The sequence below is a fragment of the Pempheris klunzingeri genome, chromosome 21 (assembly GCF_042242105.1).
Source record: "Pempheris klunzingeri isolate RE-2024b chromosome 21, fPemKlu1.hap1, whole genome shotgun sequence".
NCBI classification, from domain to species: domain Eukaryota; kingdom Metazoa; phylum Chordata; class Actinopteri; order Acropomatiformes; family Pempheridae; genus Pempheris; species Pempheris klunzingeri.
This window is the reverse complement of record NC_092032.1, coordinates 20,172,340-20,197,656: the sequence shown is the minus strand read 5'-3', so window position 1 is coordinate 20,197,656 and position 25,317 is coordinate 20,172,340. Positions and strand designations below refer to the sequence as shown.

Here is a 25,317-nt window from a genome sequence, read left to right as displayed (position 1 = left end):
GAATGATGTTAGAAGTGGAAAAGAAATCTAAAAACTACATCAACCCCTCCTGTGCTCCAGTGAGCCAACTAAAGATGATCCAGTGGATCCTCCACAGCCTTATTAACTCCCTCTTGATCAGTACTTTGAAAACCTTTCATGACGATTGAATCAGCCACACAGATCTAAAATCACAAATGCCCTCAGAGATTTGTTCTTAGCCACCGGCACAGTTGTTGAGTTTGTCTGTGGCCTCCATTAGAAACCTTTGGTTGCTGTAAAGAACATCTTAGATATGAGATGGAAAATAAAACATAACTGATCTGCACAGTGCTCCAGGAGTCAGAGCTGTTATTAGTCTGGATAAACTCAGTCATTCTCATTATTAACATTATTCCCACAAGCAGTTTTATTTCAGACTCACCCAGCGAGCTGCTGCAGACGAGTTGAGTGTTGAAAATGGAATTTTTACAAGAAGACTCATCCCGCCTCTTCCTATTACGTGGATTATCACAACCACATGTACGCAACGCAGAGCCGGCTGTAGCCATTTTGGTGCCCTAGGTGAGATTATGGTTTGGCGCCACCACCCCTCCGCGCGCACACACCACCCCAGTCATTAATGGACAACAGTCGTATGACAGACCTTAAAGGTTTCATTGTTAACACACAAACAAACACACACTAAAATAACATAAATAACAATAAAAAATAATGGAATAAAACCAGAGTTCCTGTTCAGGTTTTGTGCAAATATTTAGAAATTCCCACAAGCAGTTTTATTTCAGACTCACCCAGCGAGCTGCTCCAGACGAGTTGAGTCTTCTTGTAATCCGGCCTTCTTCCTGTTGCCCGACTCTTCATCTAGCATCTCGTCTGACAGGAATATAGAAGGACGAGAGCAGATTCTGATCATTTCTGGAGATAGTTGTTGCCACAGCAGTAATACCCTCATGTAGCCATCGTCCAGGTAAATCCAGATTGTGTGTGTGACTCAGTTTAACATCACTTTGTTACCTTTCTCTCATTGCTCATAGCACATGTTGTTTTTCTCCTCTCTCCATTTCTGAAACTTCTTTTGAATGATTTTTCATATGTTTGTACAAATTTGTTGTATCTTACAGCCTTTTTACAAATCGTACAACTTGCCGTTGTTTCATTTTCGGCCTGAAAATACAGCCAAACAGCTCCTCTTCCTCTCTGTGCCGTGTGTGCTGCTGCTGGACGGGATGGTAGTGGTGAGCGTGGTTTGGGTGCCTGGCGCCGCCAAGTCAACGGTACAACATCAAACACAAGTGAGGAGGAGACTGCTGCAGTCGTGCAGAAAAGAAAGTGACACTTAAATCTCAATCTCATTACATTGGTATTATTATATTTTATTATATATATATAATATATATTCTAACATTTAACAATACAGGACAAAATTGATTTATGTAATGTGGGTCTAGACAAACCATTTAAGTCATGAAGGTATTTTGAGAAGTGACGGTCTATTTCAATGGCAAAATAAAAAAATTAAAAAAGTTCATTTGCGGTTGATTTGTCTTTTACTCACTTTCTGTCTCTCCCACGACGTCATTCCTCTCTCCTACAGCGTCCATTACAAATACATAACATTTTACATCATGCAAAACCAGAAAAACCGGGTCGAGTCGCTCCGAGTAGGTACAAGTGGAAAAACACCATATGGATATTCATTCACATTTATTCACGTACTATACTGAAGTGTAAATTTGAGGTACTTGTACTTTACTTGAGGCTTTTCCATTTATGCTGCTTTCTACCTCTATTAGTGTATGAAGCAGAAAATGAAATGGAGACAATGCTTTCATCATTGAAAGGAGTACTTTTACTTTCAGTGCTTAAACTACATCTTCCTGTTTACACTCACATGATTTAACTCAAGCAAGATCTTCATTGCAGGACTTCTGCAGTATTTTCACAGTGTGGTATTAGTAATTATTTAATTATTTAACAGTCTGAACACTTCCCCCGCCTGGCATCCTTTCAAAAATAGTCTTTGACAGCTGTACACATATATGTTTACACATATTAATTATAAAATACCCGTCAGCATCACACAGCAGCAGGAACAATACGTGCATCTCCACATTCAGAACAGGCACTTCAGTGATTATTGATCATTATTAATTATCCTGTCAGGGCGATAGAGTTGCTCAGGAACTACAGGTAAGTTACATTCTGCATCTTTTTACACATCAGATCTCCGGGTTATCTGTCAGATCTTCTGGAATAAAGCAGTGGAGTCCAGAAACAATTTTACTGCAATTAAAGCTCTTAAAACCAACAGCTGCCGTGTTCAGTGAACTGTTGTCTGTGGCTGATTCTGACCTCTGCTGATGTATGCATGTGTTTTTTTTTTACTTTATTTAATATCCACTAATGATGCTACTGAATATAACAGCTCCCCAATGCACACTTTACTTTCTCTACAGTTTTTGCCTGCTGGATTTTCCTTAAAGAAACAAAAAGAGAGAATGAATTGCAGAAGCTTGAAGCAGTGCAGCATCCTTTTCCTTGAGAGGTGAACACCTCAGGAGCATCACATGTCCAACAGATGGAGATATTTCACCAGATATAGTTCAGTTCGCTGCTTGGCCGAGCCTGACGCTGGTGATGAAGTACCTGAAGGCACCAGTTTGGACTTCAGAGTCAAAACACAGCATGTAGATGAAGATCAGAAAGTTTACTAGACATGTTTGAACAGTGATGTTTTCCATTTATGCATTCACAAAAGCCTCCTACTCAAAACATCCAGGAAGGTAAACTGTTTTCCCTCCTGCCATCAGGTAGACGGTACCACAGCCTGAGGGGCAAAACAGTTTTTAACCAACCGCCATAAGACTTATAGAATACACTGTAGTAGCGCAATATCCCTTGTCCTTTATTTATTTTATTGTGTACTGTGTACTATTTTAGGTGTTGTCTTGGTCTCATGATGTCAGAATGTGAACAGCAGGATGAGGAGGACTGTTTAAATACCAATTCTGACTGAACCAAGAAATGTATTGGTGGATTCAGGGATCAAACCTGTTGTGAATGTTGCTCTTGTTCGGGGTCTTTCTGTGTGGAGTTTGCATGTTCTCCCCATGCTAGCATGGGTTCTCTCTGGGTACTCCAGCTTCCTCCCACAATCCAAAAACATGCTCAGGTTAATTGGTAACTCTAAATTGTTATAATAATAATTCTGAGACTGCTTCTTAAAACTGTCCAACAATAAAATGAAGAAAAACAATATTGTTAAAAAATCAATTCAGAGCAAGATCATTGCAAGATCTCGAACTGCTTCTAAAACCCAAATGTTTGTCATCCTCTAAATCTGCACAGGAACCTTTTGATAACTTGTGTATCAGTGCTGACAGGATTCAAATCACAGTCTGACAGGATCAGTGTGGAATCAGCAGAGAGCACAGAGACGCTGTGATCATGTCCTGATGTTCAGAGGAGGCCGAGGTGTTCACAGAGGAAGGGGTCGACCTCACACAGGAACTCAATCATCTGTGAACTAGCAGCTCCTCCTTTCTTCCTCACCGTGTCGAAGACAAAACGAGCTTTGTCTCTCAGGTTTGGGAACTCGTCCGCTGACTCCCTCTCAGGCTCGGCCAGCACCGTTTTCTCAAACAGTTTGTCCAGCAGACTTTTGAGGACAGGTCCCGATATCCCATGGATGAAGCTGCTCCGTACCTCCATCAGCCTCTCGTCTGGAGGCAGATTCAGAGCGCTCGGCCCGAAGGACCTTTTTACTCCAGCGGACGAGAGGCGGACTCGTCTCTCCCAGACACTGCTGGAGCTGCTGGTGTCTCTCAGAAACAGTCTCATGTGCTTCATGACTGTTTCCCAGCTCACCTGGAATGAAGGGAAGTAGTTGTCATAGTTGTCAGAGTCAAATTCTGCCTCTGCTGGCTGCACTAGGACGGAGTCGTCTCCAGGACCAGCGGTCAGTGTGTATTCCTGCTTTGGGTGCAGCTTGCAGTGTGGGGACGTCTCTATGTAGACCTCATCTCCAACCAGCTTCCTCCTGGTGCGCAGCACGTCCCGGAGCACCACGTTCCTCGGCAGCATCAACACATTGAGCAGGGACTCTGGATCAGGATCGGCCGGGGGCCTGTAGAACAGCAGGACCAGCGCTCGGACCGGATCGGGTGGGCAGTCTTCGTCCTTGACGTTACCGAAAGCAGAAAACCCTGTGACGTTTATAACCACGTGAGTGTCTGTGATCTTATGAGGGCCGATGAACTCCACGCCGTCATCGTGCTCGTGAGCGACGGACAAGAAGCGCCATCCCCCCGTGGAGCGGATCTCACAGTGTGGGAGGTGAAGCTGACACACAGAGCGCTGCTCACATGTGATGTCAAACAGGGGTCCTGCAGGCTGCTTGTGATGTTGGGCCAGCAGCCTCCTGCTCCAAGGGACGGTCCTGTAGACCACGTCCCCCTCTGCCTCCATGTGGAACAGCAGGCCGGTCACGCTGCACTGGTACAGGCCTGGGCGGCAGCACTGGAACCTGTAGGCTTCCTCCTCTTCATCAGCGCTGATATCGGGGGTGAACTCCTCAAAGTTGCTTTCTAACAGCACGTCAGGTGAGCTGTTTGCTCGAGTGAAGCTCTTGTTCTCCGCAGAGGGGATGTGACTCAGCGAGGGCAGGCTGTGAGAACGAGGCAAACGGCCGGAGCCTCTTCCAGCCCAACCGGGACCTGAGGGGGAGCTCGGGGGGCCGGGACGGGCCGGCAGGGTGTTTGTGGCCGAGTAGTTCACAGCTGTAACAGGTGGCTCCACTTCCATGGGGACAACATCACGTCCTGCCTCACGGTCAGGCTGCTCAGACAGCAGCTGGGAGACAAAGTGCACTGATGTGGAGGGAGACTGGAGACTGAGAGCAGAGGGCAGAGCTTTCCTTTTTATTCTGTCAGCCATGACAGAATGTGGTGCTTTTCTCTTTGCTCTTTCAACTGCAGATATGAAACTGAGTTCATCTTTTCTAGTGCCAATAGAGTGTGATGGCTTTGTTGCTGATCCGATTGTCACATGATGACTGAATGGGTGATACCTTCTCACCTTAGAGGGAGGGACAGCACAGTAAATGTCCTCCACCTCCTCCTTCATATTTTCTGCTCTTGTTTCCTCCACCACTTTATAGGCACCATAGACAGATGTCTCCTTCTCCTCCTCCTTAATGTTTTCTGCTCTTGTTTCCTCCACCACTTTATAGGAACCATAGACAGATGTCTCCTTCTCCTCCTCCTTAATGTTTTCTGCTCTTGTTTCCTCCACCACTTTACAGGAACCATAGACAGATGTCTCCTTCTCCTCCTCCTTAATGTTTTCTGCTCTTGTTTCCTCCACCACTTTATAGGCACCATAGACAGGTGTCTCCTTCTCCTCCTCCTTAATGTTTTCTGCTCTTGTTTCCTCCACCACTTTACAGGAACCATAGACAGATGTCTCCTTCTCCTCCTCCTTAATGTTTTCTGCTCTTGTTTCCTCCACCACTTTACAGGAACCATAGACAGGTGTCTCCTTCTCCTCCTCCTTAATGTTTTCTGCTCTTGTTTCCTCCACCACTTTATAGGAACCATAGACAGGTGTCTCCTTCTCCTCCTCCTTCGGGTTCTCTGCTCTTGTTTCCTCCACCACTTTATAGGAACCATAGACAGGTGTCTCCTTCTCCTCCTCCTTAATGTTTTCTGCTCTTGTTTCCTCCACCACTTTATAGGAACCATAGACAGGTGTCTCCTTCTCCTCCTCCTTAATGTTTTCTGCTCTTGTTTCCTCCACCACTTTATAGGAACCATAGACAGATGTCTCCTTCTCCTCCTCCTTAATGTTTTCTGCTCTTGTTTCCTCTACCACTTTACAGGAACCATAGACAGGTGTCTCCTTCTCCTCCTCCTTAATGTTTTCTGCTCTTGTTTCCTCCACCACTTTATAGGAACCATAGACAGGTGTCTCCTTCTCCTCCTCCTTCGGGTTCTCTGCTCTTGTTTCCTCCACCACTTTATAGGAACCATAGACAGGTGTCTCCTTCTCCTCCTCCTTCGGGTTCTCTGCTCTTGTTTCCTCCACCACTTTATAGGAACCATAGACAGGTGTCTCCTTCTCCTCCTCCTTTGGGTTCTCTGCTCTTGTTTCCTCCACCACTTTATAGGAACCATAGACAGGTGTCTCCTTCTCCTCCTCCTTAATGTTTTCTGCTCTTGTTTCCTCCACCACTTTATAGGCACCATAGACAGGTGTCTCCTTCTCACGGTCAGCCTGCTCAGATGCATCTGTTGCTCTGATTCCTTCAGTGCAGACAGTTAAGTCCTGCAGAACTGCAGACCTGCTCTGTGGACATGGAGGACTAAAAACAGTTGACTTGCCGGTGATTTGGCTTCCGGAAGAGGCTGACTTGCCGGTGATTTGGCTTCCGGAAGAGGCAGACTTGCTCTGTGGACATGGAGGACTAAAAACAGTTGGGGCTCCATACCAAGGGGATCTGATACTTCCTAGAATCTCTAGGGGATGTATGGAGATTGGTGTACCATCACAGTCGAAGTATAAAGAGGCAGACTTGCCGGTAACTTGGCTTCCGGAAGAGGCAGACTTGCCGGTGATTTGGCTTCTGGAAGAGGCAGACTTGCCGGTGATTTGTTTCCCGGAAGAGGCTGACTTGCCGGTAATTTGACTTCCGGAAGAGGCAGACTTGCCGGTGATTTGGCTTCCGGAAGAGGCAGACTTGCTGGTGATTTGGCTTCCGGAAGAGGCAGACTTGCCGGTGATTTGGCTTCCGGAAGAGGCAGACTTGCTGGTGATTTGGCTTCCGGAAGAGGCAGACTTGCCGGTGATTTGGTTCCCGGAAGAGGCTGACTTGCTGGTGATTTGGCTTCCGGAAGAGGCAGACTTGCCGGTGATTTGGCTTCCGGAAGAGGCAGGCTTTCTGGTGATTTGTTTCCCAGAAGAGGCTGACTTGCCGGTGATTTGACTTCCGGAAGAGGCAGACTTGCCGGTGATTTGGCTTCCGGAAGAGGCAGACTTGCCGGTGATTTGGCTTCCGGGACAGGCAGACTTGCTGGTGATTTGGCTCCTGGAAGAGGCAGACTTGCCGGTGATTTGGTTCCCGGAAGAGGCAGACTTGCCGGTGATTTGAATTCGGGAAGAGGCAGACTTGCCGGTGATTTGGTTCCCGGAAGAGGCTGACTTGCTGGTGATTTGGCTTCCGAAAGAGGCAGATTTGCTGGTGATTTGGCTTCTGGAAGAGTCAGGCTTTCTGGTGATTTGTTTCCCGGAAGAGGCAGATTTGCCGGTGATTTGGCTTCTGGAAGAGTCAGGCTTTCTGGTGATTTGTTTCCCGGAAGAGGCTGACTTGCCGGTGATTTGGCTTCCCTGAGAGGTAAACTTGCCGGTGATTTGGCTCCCGGAAGAGGCAGACCTGCTCTGTGGACATGGAGGACTAAAAACAGTTGGGGCTCCATACCAAGGGGATCTGATACTTCCTAGAAACTCTAGGGGATGTATGGAGATTGGTGTACCATCACAGTCGAAGTATAAAGAGGCAGATTTGCCAGTAACTTGGCTTCCGGAAGAGGCAGACTTGCTGGTGATTTGGCTTCCGGAAGAGGCAGACTTGCCGGTGATTTGGCTCCCGGAAGAGGCAGACTTGCCGGTGATTTGGCTTCCGGGACAGGCAGACTTGCTGGTGATTTGGCTCCTGGAAGAGGCAGACTTGCCGGTGATTTGGTTCCCGGAAGAGGCAGACTTGCCGGTGATTTGACTTTGGGAAGAGGCAGACTTGCCGGTGATTTGGTTCCCGGAAGAGGCTGACTTGCTGGTGATTTGGCTTCTGGAAGAGGCAGACTTGCCGGTGATTTGGCTTCTGGAAGAGTCAGGCTTTCCGGTGATTTGTTTCCCGGAAGAGGCAGACTTGCTGGTGATTTGGCTTCTGGAAGAGTCAGGCTTTCTGGTGATTTGTTTCCCGGAAGAGGCTGACTTGCCGGTGATTTGGCTTCTGGAAGAGGCAGACTTGCCGGTGATTTGGCTTCCCGGAGAGGTAAACTTGCCGGTGATTTGGCTTCCGGAAGAGGCAGACTTGCCGGTGATTTGGCTGAGTTCATCTTTTCTAGTGCCAATAGAGTGTGATGGCTCTGTTGTTGATCCGATTGTCACATGATGACTGAATGGGTGACACCATCTCACCTTAGAGGGAGGGACAGCACAGTAAATGTCCTCCTCCTCCTCCTTCATACTTTCTGCTCTTGTTTCCTCCACCACTTTACAGGAACCATAGACAGGTGTCTCCTTCTCCTCCTCCTTAATGTTTTCTGCTCTTGCTTCCTCCACCACTTTATAGGAACCATAGACAGGTGTCTCCTTCTCACGGTCAGGCTGCTCAGATGCATCTGTTGCTCTGATTCCTTCAGTGCAGACAGTTGAGTCCTGCAGAACTGCAGACCTGCTCTGTGGACATGGAGGACTAAAAACAGTTGGGGCTCCATACCAAGGGGATCTGATACTTCTTCGAAACTTTGGGGGATGCATGGAGATTGGTGTACAATCACCGTCGAAGTTTAAAGAGGCAGACTTGCCGGTAATTTGACTTCCGGAAGAGGCAGACTTGCCGGTGATTTGGCTTCCGGAAGAGGCAGACTTGCTGGTGATTTGGCTTCCGGAAGAGGCAGACTTGCCGGTGATTTGGCTTCCGGAAGAGGCAGACTTGCTGGTGATTTGGCTTCCGGAAGAGGCAGACTTGCCGGTGATTTGGTTCCCGGAAGAGGCTGACTTGCTGGTGATTTGGCTTCCGGAAGAGGCAGACTTGCCGGTGATTTGGCTTCCGGAAGAGGCAGGCTTTCTGGTGATTTGTTTCCCAGAAGAGGCTGACTTGCCGGTGATTTGACTTCCGGAAGAGGCAGACTTGCCGGTGATTTGGCTTCCGGAAGAGGCAGACTTGCCGGTGATTTGGCTTCCGGGACAGGCAGACTTGCTGGTGATTTGGCTCCTGGAAGAGGCAGACTTGCCGGTGATTTGGTTCCCGGAAGAGGCAGACTTGCCGGTGATTTGAATTCGGGAAGAGGCAGACTTGCCGGTGATTTGGTTCCCGGAAGAGGCTGACTTGCTGGTGATTTGGCTTCCGAAAGAGGCAGATTTGCTGGTGATTTGGCTTCTGGAAGAGTCAGGCTTTCTGGTGATTTGTTTCCCGGAAGAGGCAGATTTGCCGGTGATTTGGCTTCTGGAAGAGTCAGGCTTTCTGGTGATTTGTTTCCCGGAAGAGGCTGACTTGCCGGTGATTTGGCTTCCCTGAGAGGTAAACTTGCCGGTGATTTGGCTCCCGGAAGAGGCAGACCTGCTCTGTGGACATGGAGGACTAAAAACAGTTGGGGCTCCATACCAAGGGGATCTGATACTTCCTAGAAACTCTAGGGGATGTATGGAGATTGGTGTACCATCACAGTCGAAGTATAAAGAGGCAGATTTGCCAGTAACTTGGCTTCCGGAAGAGGCAGACTTGCTGGTGATTTGGCTTCCGGAAGAGGCAGACTTGCCGGTGATTTGGCTCCCGGAAGAGGCAGACTTGCCGGTGATTTGGCTTCCGGGACAGGCAGACTTGCTGGTGATTTGGCTCCTGGAAGAGGCAGACTTGCCGGTGATTTGGTTCCCGGAAGAGGCAGACTTGCCGGTGATTTGACTTTGGGAAGAGGCAGACTTGCCGGTGATTTGGTTCCCGGAAGAGGCTGACTTGCTGGTGATTTGGCTTCTGGAAGAGGCAGACTTGCCGGTGATTTGGCTTCTGGAAGAGTCAGGCTTTCCGGTGATTTGTTTCCCGGAAGAGGCAGACTTGCTGGTGATTTGGCTTCTGGAAGAGTCAGGCTTTCTGGTGATTTGTTTCCCGGAAGAGGCTGACTTGCCGGTGATTTGGCTTCTGGAAGAGGCAGACTTGCCGGTGATTTGGCTTCCCGGAGAGGTAAACTTGCCGGTGATTTGGCTTCCGGAAGAGGCAGACTTGCCGGTGATTTGGCTGAGTTCATCTTTTCTAGTGCCAATAGAGTGTGATGGCTCTGTTGTTGATCCGATTGTCACATGATGACTGAATGGGTGACACCATCTCACCTTAGAGGGAGGGACAGCACAGTAAATGTCCTCCTCCTCCTCCTTCATACTTTCTGCTCTTGTTTCCTCCACCACTTTACAGGAACCATAGACAGGTGTCTCCTTCTCCTCCTCCTTAATGTTTTCTGCTCTTGCTTCCTCCACCACTTTATAGGAACCATAGACAGGTGTCTCCTTCTCACGGTCAGGCTGCTCAGATGCATCTGTTGCTCTGATTCCTTCAGTGCAGACAGTTGAGTCCTGCAGAACTGCAGACCTGCTCTGTGGACATGGAGGACTAAAAACAGTTGGGGCTCCATACCAAGGGGATCTGATACTTCTTCGAAACTTTGGGGGATGCATGGAGATTGGTGTACAATCACCGTCGAAGTTTAAAGAGGCAGACTTGCTGGTAATTTGGCTTCTGGAAGAGGCAGACTTGCCGGTGATTTGGCTTCCGGAAGAGTTAGGCTTTCTGGTGATTTGTTTCCGGAAAGAGGCAGACTTGCCGGTGATTTGGTTCCCGGAAGAGGCTGACTTGCCGGTGATTTGGCTTCCGGAAGAGGCAGACCTGCTCTGTGGACATGGAAGACTAAAAACAGTTGGGGCTCCATACCAAGGGGATCTGATACTTCTTCGAAACTTTGGGGGATGCATGGAGATTGGTGTACAATCACCGTCGAAGTTTAAAGAGGCAGACTTGCCGGTGATTTGGCTGAGTTCATCTTTTCTAGTGCCAATAGAGAGTGATGGCTTTGTTGTTGATCCGATTGTCACACGATGACTGAATGGGTGACACCATCTTACCTTAGAGGGAGGGACAGCACAGTAAATGTCCTCCACCTCCTCCTTCATATTTTCTGTTCTTGTTTTCAGGACATCATCATCATCACCTCCTGCCTCACGGTCAGGCTGCTCAGACAGCAGCTGGGAGGCAACATGCACTGATGTGAAGGGAGACTGGAGACTGAGAGCAGAGGGCAGAGCTTTCCTTTTTATTCTGTCAGCCATGACAGAATGTGGTGCTTTTCTCTTTGCTCTTTCAACTGCAGATATGAAACTGAGTTCATCTTTTCTAGTGCCAATAGAGTGTGATGGCTCTGTTGTTGATCCGATTGTCACATGATGACTGAATGGGTGACACAATCTCACCTTAGAGGGAGGGACAGCACAGTAAATGTCCTCCTCCTCCTCCTTCATACTTTCTGCTCTTGTTTCCTCCACCACTTTATAGGAACCATAGACAGGTGTCTCCTTCTCACGGTCAGGCTGCTCAGACAGCAGCTGGGAGGCAACATGCACTGATGTGAAGGGAGACTGGAGACTGAGAGCAGAGGGCAGAGCTTTCCTTTTTATTCTGTCAGCCATGACAGAATGTGGTGCTTTTCTCTTTGCTCTTTCAACTGCAGATATGAAACTGAGTTCATTTTTCCAAGTGCCAATAGAGTGTGATGGCTTTGTTGCTGATCCGATTGTCACATGATGACTGAATGGGTGATACCTTCTCACCTTAGAGGGAGGGACAGCACAGTAAATGTCCTCCACCTCCTCCTTCATATTTTCTGCTCTTGTTTCCTCCACCACTTTATAGGAACCATAGACAGGTGTCTCCTTCTCCTCCTCCTTTGGGTTCTCTGCTCTTGTTTCCTCCACCACTTTATAGGAACCATAGACAGGTGTCTCCTTCTCACGGTCAGGCTGCTCAGACAGCAGCTGGGAGGCAACATGCACTGATGTGAAGGGAGACTGGAGACTGAGAGCAGAGGGCAGAGCTTTCCTTTTTATTCTGTCAGCCATGACAGAATGTGGTGCTTTTCTCTTTGCTCTTTCAACTGCAGATATGAAACTGAGTTCATTTTTCCAAGTGCCAATAGAGTGTGATGGCTTTGTTGCTGATCCGATTGTCACATGATGACTGAATGGGTGATACCTTCTCACCTTAGAGGGAGGGACAGCACAGTAAATGTCCTCCACCTCCTCCTTCATATTTTCTGCTCTTGTTTCCTCCACCACTTTATAGGAACCATAGACAGGTGTCTCCTTCTCCTCCTCCTTTGGGTTCTCTGCTCTTGTTTCCTCCACCACTTTATAGGAACCATAGACAGGTGTCTCCTTCTCACGGTCAGGCTGCTCAGACAGCAGCTGGGAGGCAACATGCACTGATGTGAAGGGAGACTGGAGACTGAGAGCAGAGGGCAGAGCTTTCCTTTTTATTCTGTCAGCCATGACAGAATGTGGTGCTTTTCTCTTTGCTCTTTCAACTGCAGATATGAAACTGAGTTCATTTTTCCAAGTGCCAATAGAGTGTGATGGCTTTGTTGCTGATCCGATTGTCACATGATGACTGAATGGGTGATACCTTCTCACCTTAGAGGGAGGGACAGCACAGTAAATGTCCTCCACCTCCTCCTTCATATTTTCTGCTCTTGTTTCCTCCACCACTTTATAGGAACCATAGACAGGTGTCTCCTTCTCCTCCTCCTTTGGGTTCTCTGCTCTTGTTTCCTCCACCACTTTATAGGAACCATAGACAGGTGTCTCCTTCTCACGGTCAGGCTGCTCAGATGCATCTGTTGCTCTGATTCCTTCAGTGCAGACAGTTAAGTCCTGCAGAACTGCAGACCTGCTCTGTGGACATGGAGGACTAAAAACAGTTGGGGCTCCATACCAAGGGGATCTGATACTTCTTCGAAACTCTGGGGGATGCATGGAGATTGGTGTACAATCACCGTCGAAGTTTAAAGAGGCAGACTTGCTGGTGATTTGTTTCCGGGAAGAGGCAGACTTGCCGGTGATTTGGCTTCCGGAAGAGGCAGACCTGCTCTGTGGACATGGAAGACTAAAAACAGTTGGGGCTCCATACCAAGGGGATCTGATACTTCTTCGAAACTTTGGGGGATGCATGGAGATTGGTGTACAATCACCGTCGAAGTTTAAAGAGGCAAACTTGCCGGTGATTTGGCTGAGTTGATCTTTTCTAGTGCCAATAGAGAGTGATGGCTTTGTTGTTGATCCGATTGTCACACGATGACTGAATGGGTGACACCATCTTACCTTAGAGGGAGGGACAGCACAGTAAATGTCCTCCACCTCCTCCTTCATATTTTCTGTTCTTGTTTTCAGGACATCATCATCATCACCTCCTGCCTCACGGTCAGGCTGCTCAGACAGCAGCTGGGAGGCAACATGCACTGATGTGAAGGGAGACTGGAGACTGAGAGCAGAGGGCAGAGCTTTCCTTTTTATTCTGTCAGCCATGACAGAATGTCGTGCTTTTCTCTTTGCTCTTTCAACTGCAGATATGAAACTGAGTTCATCTTTTCTAGTGCCAATAGAGTGTGATGGCTTTGTTGCTGATCCGATTGTCACATGATGACTGAATGGGTGATACCTTCTCACCTTAGAGGGAGGGACAGCACAGTAAATGTCCTCCTCCTCCTCCTTCATATTTTCTGCTCTTGTTTCCTCCACCACTTTATAGGAACCATAGACAGATGTCTCCTTCTCCTCCTCCTTCATATTTTCTGCTCTTGTTTCCTCCACCACTTTATAGGAACCATAGACAGATGTCTCCTTCTCCTCCTCCTTAATGTTTTCTGCTCTTGTTTCCTGCACCACTTTATAGGCACCATAGAATGGTGTCTCCTTCTCCTCCTCCTTCATATTTTCTGCTCTTGTTTCCTCCACCACTTTATAGGAACCATAGACAGGTGTCTCCTTCTCCTCCTCCTTCATATTTTCTGCTCTTGTTTCCTCCACCACTTTATAGGAACCATAGACAGGTGTCTCCTTCTCCTCCTCCTTAATGTTTTCTGCTCTTGTTTCCTCCACCACTTTATAGGAACCATAGACAGGTGTCTCCTTCTCCTCCTCCTTAATGTTTTCTGCTCTTGTTTCCTCCACCACTTTATAGGAACCATAGACAGGTGTCTCCTTCTCCTCCTCCTTCATATTTTCTGCTCTTGTTTCCTCCACCACTTTATAGGAACCATAGACAGATGTCTCCTTCTCCTCCTCCTTAATGTTTTCTGCTCTTGTTTCCTCCACCACTTTATAGGCACCATAGACAGGTGTCTCCTTCTCCTCCTCCTTTGGGTTCTCTGCTCTTGTTTCCTCCACCACTTTATAGGAACCATAGACAGGTGTCTCCTTCTCACGGTCAGGCTGCTCAGATGCATCTGTTGCTCTGATTCCTTCAGTGCAGACAGTTAAGTCCTGCAGAACTGCAGACCTGCTCTGTGGACATGGAGGACTAAAAACAGTTGGGGCTCCATACCAAGGGGATCTGATACTTCTTCGAAACTCTGGGGGATGCATGGAGATTGGTGTACAATCACCGTCGAAGTTTAAAGAGGCAGACTTGCTGGTGATTTGTTTCCGGGAAGAGGCAGACTTGCCGGTGATTTGGCTTCCGGAAGAGGCAGACCTGCTCTGTGGACATGGAAGACTAAAAACAGTTGGGGCTCCATACCAAGGGGATCTGATACTTCTTCGAAACTTTGGGGGATGCATGGAGATTGGTGTACAATCACCGTCGAAGTTTAAAGAGGCAAACTTGCCGGTGATTTGGCTGAGTTGATCTTTTCTAGTGCCAATAGAGAGTGATGGCTTTGTTGTTGATCCGATTGTCACACGATGACTGAATGGGTGACACCATCTTACCTTAGAGGGAGGGACAGCACAGTAAATGTCCTCCACCTCCTCCTTCATATTTTCTGTTCTTGTTTTCAGGACATCATCATCATCACCTCCTGCCTCACGGTCAGGCTGCTCAGACAGCAGCTGGGAGGCAACATGCACTGATGTGAAGGGAGACTGGAGACTGAGAGCAGAGGGCAGAGCTTTCCTTTTTATTCTGTCAGCCATGACAGAATGTCGTGCTTTTCTCTTTGCTCTTTCAACTGCAGATATGAAACTGAGTTCATCTTTTCTAGTGCCAATAGAGTGTGATGGCTTTGTTGCTGATCCGATTGTCACATGATGACTGAATGGGTGATACCTTCTCACCTTAGAGGGAGGGACAGCACAGTAAATGTCCTCCTCCTCCTCCTTCATATTTTCTGCTCTTGTTTCCTCCACCACTTTATAGGAACCATAGACAGATGTCTCCTTCTCCTCCTCCTTAATGTTTTCTGCTCTTGTTTCCTCCACCACTTTATAGGCACCATAGAATGGTGTCTCCTTCTCCTCCTCCTTCATATTTTCTGCTCTTGTTTCCTCCACCACTTTATAGGAACCATAGACAGGTGTCTCCTTCTCCTCCTCCTTAATGTTTTCTGCTCTTGTTTCCTCCACCACTTTATAGGAACCATAGACAGGTGTCTCCTTCTCCTCCTCCTTCATATTTTCTGCTCTTGTTTCCTCCACCACTTTATAGGAACCATAGACAGGTGTCTCCTTCTCCTCCTCCTTAATGTTTTCTGCTCTTGTTTCCTCCACCACTTTATAGGAACCATAGACAGGTGTCTCCTTCTCCTCCTCCTTCATATTTTCTGCTCTTGTTTCCTCCACCACTTTATAGGAACCATAGACAGATGTCTCCTTCTCCTCCTCCTTAATGTTTTCTGCTCTTGTTTCCTCCACCACTTTATAGGCACCATAGACAGGTGTCTCCTTCTCCTCCTCCTTTGGGTTCTCTGCTCTTGTTTCCTCCACCACTTTATAGGAACCATAGACAGGTGTCTCCTCCTCACGGTCAGGCTGCTCAGATGCATCTGTTGCACTGATTCCTTCAGTGCAGACAGTTAAGTCCTGCAGAACTGCAGACCTGCTCTGTGGACATGGAGGACTAAAAACAGTTGGTGCTCTGGACCAAGGGGATCTGATACTTCCTCGAAACTCTGGGGGATGTCTGGAGATTGGTGTACCATCATTGTCGAAGTTTAAAGAGGCAGACTTGCTGGTGATTTGGATGTTGGACGGAGCTCTCCATCTGGCTGACGCTTCTCTTTCTGTTCCTTCCTCATCTGTTCAGCAGCATCACAGTCAGAGTCAGTGCAGCCCTCTGTGACTTTTTTTTTTTACAGTTTCTTAATATGTTCAAACCCTCGTTTATTTGTCTCCTTTGTCTTTCTCCGGCTTCACACCCTGAAATACAATTACAAAAGTTAAAATCAGCCACATTGGCTATTTACAGGTACAAATAGCATCTGCCAAAGAACCTAAACTCCACTGAATGAAGCTCTGGTTCACAGTATGTGGAGCTGAATGATGTTAGAAGTGGAAAAGAAATCTAAAAACTACATCAACCCCTCCTGTGCTCCAGTGAGCCAACTAAAGATGATCCAGTGGATCCTCCACAGCCTTATTAACTCCCTCTTGATCGGTACTTTGGAAACCTTTCATGATGATTGAATCAGCCACACAGATCTAAAATCACAAATGCCCTCAGAGACTTGTTCTTAGCCACCGGCACAGTTGTTGAGTTTGTCTGTAGCCTCAATTAGAAACCTTTGGTTGCTGTAAAGAACATCTTAAATATGAGATGGAAAATAAAACATAACTGATCTGCACAATGCTCCAGGAGTCAGAGCTGTTATTAGTCTGGATAAACTCAGTCATTCTCATTATTAACATTATTCCCACAAGCAGTTTTATTTCAGACTCACCCAGCGAGCTGCTGCAGACGAGTTGAGTCTTCTTGTAATCCCGCCTTCTTCCTGTTGCCCGACTCTTCATCTAGCATCTCGTCTGACAGGAATATAGAAGGACGAGAGCAGATTCTGATCATTTCTGGAGATAGTTGTTGCCACAGCAGTAATACCCTCATGTAGCCATCGTCCAGGTAAATCCAGATTGTGTGTGTGACTCAGTTTAACATCACTTTGTTACCTTTCTCTCATTGCTCATAGCACATGTTGTTTTTCTCCTCTCTCCATTTCTGTAACTCTGCGTTTTCTTTTGAATGATTTTTCAAATGTTTGTACAAATTTGTTGTGTCTTACAGCCTTTTTACAAATCGTACAACTTGCCATTGTTTCATTTTCGGCCTGAAAATACAGCCAAACAGCTCCTCTTCCTCTCTGTGCCGTGTGTGCTGCTGCTGGACCGGATGGTAGTGGTGGGCGTGGTTTGGGTGCCTCGCGCCGCCAAGTCAACGGTACAACATCAAACACAAGTGAGGAGGAGACTGCTGCAGTCGTGCAGAAAAGAAAGTGAAACTTAAATCTCAATCTCATTACATTGGTATCGATCAATATCGATAGCCTATTAGGATCGATCTACTGGCGACTTTACAACTGGTCTGGTGTTTTGGAGACTCTGACGTGACTGCAGTCAGAGCAGAGACAGAGGATGGATGAACTATGAAGAGCCGCCGCTGATCTCGTCCTGGCTCACAGAGAAGGATGTAAATATAAATGTTGCTTCACTGTCACACTGAAATTAACCATTGCATTTGACGCATAGTTAAAAAATGTTCATGTTTATTGTGACTTGTTGGAGGCTCCTAAATGGAGCATAAGGTTAGAAACTAATCCGTCCCAAGCCCAGATAAGGACATTAAATTTGATTAAATTTGATATTCTAACATTTAACAATACAGGACAAAATTGATTTATGTAATGTGGGTCTAGACAAACATAAGAATAATAATAATCCTTTAATGGTCAATTTTTTTGTACAGCATACTTCACAGCACACTTTACAAATTGAAATTAGTTCTCTGTATTTAACCCATCATATGTACACACTCATGCACATGCATATGAACAGAGGGCAGCCATACAAGGCGCCCGGGGAGCAATCTTGGGGGGGGGGGTTAAGGGCCTTGCTCAAGGGCCAAAGTGGTGCCGACGACGCTGAAGTGATGGCGGTGATACACCTGTCGGCCTCCTGGTCACCACACCAAGTCTTCTTTCCTTTGGGGGTTCTCTCAGTCCATGCCGGTCTAGGGGTACGAAACCATTTAAGTCATGAAGGTATTTTGAGAAGTGACGGCCTATTTCAATGGCAAAATAAAAAAATTTTAAAAAACAAGTTCATTTGCGGTTGATTTGTCTTTTACTCACTTTCTGTCTCATTCCTCTCTCCTACAGCATCCATTGCAAATACATAAAAATGTACATTATGCAAATTAGGCGATGGTGTCACTTTCCTTATTGAGGCGTTGGCCACACTGCGGCCGAGGAGGTACTAAAATAGTACCTGGTACCAGACTAAAATATCACCTATCACTTAATATGTCACCTATATCACCTATTATACTATCACCTGGTGGAAAACCAGAAAAACCGGGTCGAGTCGCTCCGAGTAGGTACAAGTGGAAAAACACCATATGGATATTCATTCACATTTATTCACGTACTATACTGAAGTGTAAATTTGAGGTACTTGTACTTTACTTGAGGCTTTTCTATTTATGCTGCTTTCTACCTCTATTAGTGTATGAAGCAGAAAATGAAATGGAGACAATGCTTTCATCATTGAAAGGAGTACTTTTACTTTCAGTGCTTAAACTACATCTTCCTGTTTACACTCACATGATTTAACTCAAGCAAGATCTTCATTGCAGGACTTCTGCAGTATTTTCACAGTGTGGTATTAGTAATTATTTAATTATTTAACAGTCTGAACACTTCCCCCGCCTGGCATCCTTTCAAAAATAGTCTTTGACAGCTGTACACATATATGTTTACACATATTAATTATAAAATACCCGTCAGCATCACACAGCAGCAGGAACAATACGTGCATCTCCACATTCAGAACAGGCACTTCAGTGATTATTGATCATTATTAATTATCCTGTCAGGGCGATAGAGTTGCTCAGGAACTACAGGTAAGTTACATTCTGCATCTTTTTACACATCAGATCTCCGGGTTATCTGTCAGATCTTCTGGAATAAAGCAGTGGAGTCCAGAAACAATTTTACTGCAATTAAAGCTCTTAAAACCAACAGCTGCCGTGTTCAGTGAACTGTTGTCTGTGGCTGATTCTGACCTCTGCTGATGTATGCATGTGTTTTTTTTTTACTTTATTTAATATCCACTAATGATGCTACTGAATATAACAGCTCCCCAATGCACACTTTACTTTCTCTACAGTTTTTGCCTGCTGGATTTTCCTTAAAGAAACAAAAAAAGAGAATGAATTGCAGAAGCTTGAAGCAGTGCAGCATCCTTTTCCTTGAGAGGTGAACACCTCAGGAGCATCACATGTCCAACAGATGGAGATATTTCACCAGATATAGTTCAGTTCGCTGCTTGGCCGAGCCTGACGCTGGTGATGAAGTACCTGAAGGCACCAGTTTGGGCTTCAGAGTCAAAACACAGCATGTAGATGAAGATCAGAAAGTTTACTAGACATGTTTGAACAGTGATGTTTTCCATTTACGCATTCACAAAAGGCTCATACTCAAAACAACTGTTTTCCCTCCTGCCCTCAGGTAGACGGTACCACAGCCTGAGGGGCAAAACAGTTTTTAACCAACCGCCATAAGACTTATAGAATACACTGTAGTAGCGCAATATCCCTTGTCCTTTATTTATTTTATTGTGTACTGTGTACTATTTTAGGTGTTGTCTTGGTCTCATGATGTCAGAATGTGAACAGCAGGATGAGGAGGACTGTTTAAATACCAATTCTGACTGAACCAGGAAATGTATTGGTCGATTCAGGGATCAAACCTGTTGTGAATGTTGCTCTTGCTCGGGGTCTTTCTGTGTGGAGTTTGCATGTTCTCCCCATGCTAGCATGGGTTCTCTCTGGGTACTCCAGCTTCCTCCCACAATCCAAAAACATGCTCAGGTTAATTGGTAACTCTAAATTGTTATAATAATAATTCTGAGACTGCTTCTTAAAACTGTCCAACAATAAAATGAAGAAAAACAATATTGTTAAAAAATCAAGATCATTGAGGCGATTCTCAAACTGCTTCTTTAAAACTAGCAAACTATAAAATAACTCAAATGTTTGTCATCCTCTAAATCGGCACAGGAACCTTTTGATAACTTGTGTATCAGTGCTGACAGGATTCAAATCACAGTCTGACAGGATCAGTGTGGAATCAGCAGAGAGCACAGAGACGCTGTGTTCATGTCCTGATGTTCAGAGGAGGCCGAGGTGTTCACAGAGGAAGGGGTCGACCTCACACAGGAACTCAATCATCTGTGAACTAGCAGCTCCTCCTTTCTTCCTCACCGTGTCGAAGACAAAACGAGCTTTGTCTCTCAGGTTTGGGAACTCGTCCGCTGACTCCCTCTCAGGCTCGGCCAGCACCGTTTTCTCAAACAGTTTGTCCAGCAGACTTTTGAGGACAGGTCCCGATATCCCATGGATGAAGCTGCTCCGTACCTCCATCAGCCTCTCGTCTGGAGGCAGATTCAGAGCGCTCGGCCCGAAGGACCTTTTTACTCCAGCGGACGAGAGGCGGACTCGTCTCTCCCAGACACTGCTGGAGCTGCTGGTGTCTCTCAGAAACAGTCTCATGTGCTTCATGACTGTTTCCCAGCTCACCTGGAATGAAGGGAAGTAGTTGTCATAGTTGTCAGAGTCAAATTCTGCCTCTGCTGGCTGCACTAGGACGGAGTCGTCTCCAGGACCAGCGGTCAGTGTGTATTCCTGCTTTGGGTGCAGCTTGCAGTGTGGGGACGTCTCTATGTAGACCTCATCTCCAACCAGCTTCCTCCTGGTGCGCAGCACGTCCCGGAGCACCACGTTCCTCGGCAGCATCAACACATTGAGCAGGGACTCTGGATCAGGATCGGCCGGGGGCCTGTAGAACAGCAGGACCAGCGCTCGGACCGGATCGGGTGGGCAGTTTTCGTCCTTGACGTTACCGAAAGCAGAAAACCCTGTGACGTTTATAACCACGTGAGTGTCTGTGATCTTATGAGGGGCGATGAACTCCACGCCGTCATCGTGCTCGTGAGCGACGGACAAGAAGCGCCATCCCCCCGTGGAGCGGATCTCACAGTGTGGGAGGTGAAGCTGACACACAGAGCGCTGCTCACATGTGATGTCAAACAGGGGTCCTGCAGGCTGCTTGTGATGTTGGGCCAGCAGCCTCCTGCTCCAAGGGACGGTCCTGTAGACCACGTCCCCCTCTGCCTCCATGTGGAACAGCAGGCCGGTCACACTGCACTGGTACAGGCCTGGGTGGCAGCACTGGAACCTGTAGGCTTCCTCCTCTTCATCAGCGCTGATATCAGGGGTGAACTCCTCAAAGCTGCTTTCTAACAGCACGTCAGGTGAGCTGTTTGCTGGCAGGGTGTTTGTAGCCGAGTAGTTCACAGCTGTAACAGGTGGCTCCACTTCCATGGGGACAACATCACCTCCTGCCTCACGGTCAGGCTGCTCAGACAGCTGCTTTTTCTTCGGGGCTTCTTCTTCTTCTTTATGGTCACTCTTGTGCTTCCATGTGAAAATGTTATTGAGGACAAGTCCAGCAGAAGTAATTATGGACTTAGAGCGGTCCACCATGTGTGACATGTAGGACTGGGAGGGAGGAAGTTGTAGCTCATCACCGAGTGTCGAAAGTATATCTGCCAGACGTCGGCCATCTTCTCTAACTGCAGGTTTGTAGGTTTGTGACTCTGCTTTACAACATCTGGACGTCTGTCGGTCATATCTTCTGTTGCCAGCGTGAAAAAAGACGGGAAAGGAAGGAGACCTGTACACCGGGGCACTGAGTTCACACAGATAGTGGGATGTTCTCTCTTTTATCCATCCAGACAGCAGCAGGGCAGCTTCTTCAGAAGCTACATCAAAAAATGGAAGCGCAGCATCACCACGGAAACTCCGGGCTCGATTTCTATCCCGCCGCTTACACAGTTTTTCCGTTTCCATCTTGTTTCTGGCTTCAGTGTTTACACTCGTTTCTTAGCCCTGAAAAACAAACAAAGCAGAGAATGGAAAATTAATAGTGAATAAATGTTTCATTATAAAATATCTGTTAGAGAGCTGAGTGATCACAATATAACGGGACATGCTATTACAATACAATATCAGAAATCTACTGCATGTACGTCTCTCCCATCAACTGTCCTCAGAAACATTTCTTTATCGTGCAGAAATCTTTAAATCTTTGAATTTAGTCTGAGAAGAAAATCCACTGATTGTCTTCGACACAAGAGTAAGAAAAAGTTCATTTCTGCCCTCTTTAAAATATTAGTCACATTTTTCCTTCAAAGACCAAATCTAGATATAATCAGAATCAGATTTATTGTCGTCATAAAGCAAAGTTCATCTGACCTCTCCCATCTAACATCCCACAGACATGAATAGAAAAATAAGAAAAAGAAATATATATTTATACATATATATATATGTGTATATATATGTATAAATATACATGGGTAAAAGTAGAAATAATACAGTATAATAATGCCTATGACCTCTCTGACACCCCCAATAAGAAAACAGTGCCAGTATTTGTCAGTATCCCAGTAGCTACAGACTGAAGTTGTGGTACAACATCTGGAAAATGCACACCTGGACTGCTGAGGAGGAAAAGTGATGGCGACCTTTCACCCTGTGTGTGTTTGTCCGTGTTCTGCTGCAGGTGTGTTTCACACAGGTGTCAAAGCAAAGACTTTGACTAACTTTTCACATGCACTTCCTGGTTTCAGGTCTCAGGGCTCCGCCCACCTGCTGCCGACGCGTCCGCACAGAGCTGCTGCAGAGCGGACACTTCTGCAGAAACACGACGGATAAAGTCAGGAGAGCCATGTTTAGGCAGCTACAGCAGGTGAGAGCTCTTCTTCTTCCTCCTCTTCTTCTTCCTCCTCCTCTTCTTCTTCTTCCTCTTCGGCAGGCGGGCGGACAGACCAGCTTCCAGGTAGCTTACCGCCCCCTACTGGACTGGAGTGTGGAAGATGAGCAAATGCAGAGAGAAAAGTAATTCATTGGAGGATTGTTAGATTAGAAGCTGAGTCCTCTTTCTAGTTTTGTGTTTTTCCCCCATTTAGTACTGAAATCAGAGGCTGACTGCAGAATCAGAGAAATCAGCAAGCTCGATTTTTAAAGTATCCATCTGAGAAAATCCTCTCATCAGACGTCCGTCCAGGAAGACCTCCAGGAAGACCTCCAGGAAGACCTCCAAGAAGACCTCCAAGAAGACCTCCAGGAAGACCTCCAAGAAGACCTCCAAGAAGACCTCCAGGAAGACCTCCAAGAAGACCTCTAGGAAGACCTCCAGGAAGACCTCCAGGCTTTAAGGCCAATTCAGCATAGTGGCCATTAAAGCCGGCAGGCCCAAAAAAAAGGTTTTCCAGAGACTCACATTGTGAAAGAGATGTCTGTAAATCAGCAGATACATTTTACCCCTGCAAAATTACTGGGAATAATGTCTGGGAAGTGTGGAGGACTATAATTTTATTCCCAGTCAAGTTAGCAGAAGGCTAATTGACAGTTAGCCGGCTCACGTGGGACCCAACCTGGAGGGGGAAATCCACCCTTTTCTCGTGCAGAACCATGGCCTCAGACTTGGGGGTTCTCCCCTTCACATTTAGCTGCAAGCTGTCTCAGTACATGTCAGAGAAGATGCCAATAGGACCACATCACCCACAAAGAGCTAAAGTCTGAGGTTCCCAAACTGGGCACACACCTTGAGATTCTCCAGTCTGATGGCTTCCCCCACTGATGGTGTCCACAGCAACCCTGTACTCGGACTGGACATGGTGTTTGTTATGGCTAATCCCTGCCTAGCACAGAGGTCCAACACCAAATCACCACTCTGGACCTGTGCCAAAAGACTTCAAGTGGCTTCCCCGTCAGGTTGATGAAGGCATAAAATCAATGCGCTAAAATGAGAACAATTAAATAAGAGGGAAATGAAGTCCCTTTGCAGATGAAATTAAATTTTAATACCAAACTATTATGCATTGTTTCACTTCAACCACATGAGGTCATGATCTCATCTGGAATAAACCTGCTGCACCATAAAGTGCTTCTTATTTCTTTTAAAACACCTTCCTCATGTTGCCTACTGTGTTTTTTTCTCGAAAACAAAACAGAGAATGACAAATGAAAATCCTTTTAAAAGTATAAAGAAAATGAAGAAGAATGTGAAACTGTTAAAGCAGAAAGAAGAGAGAAAACATACACTCCTCACTAAAAGTCAGGGATATTCAGCTTCCAGGTGAAGTTTCAGGATAAACCTAAAATGCATTCTAACCTTTCCAGGTGAACTTAATGTGACCTTCTCTAAACCTTTGAATGCACATGTCCAACTGTTCAGTGTCTCAGTACTTTCTGCACCAGCTGCTGTTCTCTAACAAGAAGCTTAACAGCAACATTCACAACAGGTTTGATCCATGAATCCACCAATACATTTCCTGCTTCAGTTAGAATTGGTATTTAAACAGTCCTCCTCATCCTGCTGTTCACATTCTGACATCATGAGACCAAGACGACACCTAACAGTTGATCAGCAGCACCTCAACACTGGAGGCTTCAAACAGGAAGTCCTCAGACGGAGGTGTTCACTGAGCTTAGAGGGTCACAGAGTGTCATCAGGAGGTTGGAACAGTGATACAGAGACTGGAAGAGTCACAGAAAGGAGAGGAGTGGACGTCCTTTGGCCACGTCCCAATTTATTGAGACACTGAAAATGTTTTGTTGTGGTTTACCCTCCACTGTTGGTAGATTTTCTTTAAATAAATTGTTTAAGATGAAGAAATCACCAGTGCATGCTTCTACTTAAATGCCCTACTTTCATGATATAATATCACTGTAGCATTCACTTTTTACATTTTCCATATATTTCACCTGAAAGTCAAATATCCCTAACTTTTGGTGAGTAGTGTATTTTGTCACAGTCGTTGTTTCAGTGGTGCAGAAATCATCAGCCTGTCTAACTGGTCAGATAAACACAGCAGCAGCAGACAGTTACTTGAATTTTAAATACCGTGAACCTGCAGACTAAATCTACCAACCTCACTGTGACAATAAGACTTAAGTAGGTCACCACCTCCTGCTTATTCATCTTAAAGAGCATCAGCACACAGATCCCCTAAAATTAAGAATTGTTTTTACATTAACGATTGCTGTGTTCTTCAGCAAATTGTGCTTTATTTGCTGAATCATTTCATCAGAGTGGTGACCAATGTTGTTTCTTTATGCACAACACATTGGTCGACCGTGATCAATGTATCTCCACAGACATAGACCGTCATTGTGGATATACGGGTGACTACATGAGGACACTGTTTAACATCAAACAATGACAGTTATTTGGCAAAGATCACTACATGGAGCCGTCTGCATCTGTCCTCTTGTCCCTGTATTCCTGTAAAAGAAAAGTTGTCCCACAA

At 46.2% G+C, this 25,317-nt stretch overlaps 3 protein-coding genes across 3 annotated transcripts; all 3 read right to left on the bottom strand.

The window, feature by feature from the left end:
- Positions 1–3,373: 3,373 nt before the first annotated feature.
- On the bottom strand, positions 3,374–4,845 carry LOC139221079 (NACHT, LRR and PYD domains-containing protein 1b allele 3-like). Its single transcript, XM_070852987.1, has one exon. It carries the CDS (start codon positions 4,783–4,785, stop codon positions 3,442–3,444), a length of 1,344 nt encoding a protein of 447 aa, XP_070709088.1. The 5' UTR covers positions 4,786–4,845; the 3' UTR covers positions 3,374–3,441.
- LOC139221449 (microtubule-associated protein futsch-like) lies at positions 4,823–16,747 on the bottom strand. The gene is made up of 13 exons (XM_070853371.1): positions 16,671–16,747; positions 14,725–14,884; positions 13,462–14,298; positions 13,117–13,236; positions 12,430–12,690; positions 12,001–12,204; positions 11,572–11,775; positions 11,215–11,346; positions 10,870–10,989; positions 10,084–10,344; positions 8,176–8,436; positions 5,059–6,327; positions 4,823–4,873 (listed from the first exon to the last, which is right to left on the bottom strand). The coding sequence occupies exons 1-13, from the start codon at positions 16,745–16,747 to the stop codon at positions 4,823–4,825; spliced, it is 3,957 nt and encodes a 1,318-aa protein (XP_070709472.1).
- Positions 16,748–20,109: 3,362 nt separating this feature from the next.
- LOC139221448 (NACHT, LRR and PYD domains-containing protein 1b allele 3-like) lies at positions 20,110–21,493 on the bottom strand. The gene has a single exon (XM_070853370.1). It carries the CDS (start codon positions 21,491–21,493, stop codon positions 20,111–20,113), a length of 1,383 nt encoding a protein of 460 aa, XP_070709471.1. The 3' UTR covers position 20,110.
- Between the last annotated feature and the right edge of the window lie 3,824 nt (positions 21,494–25,317).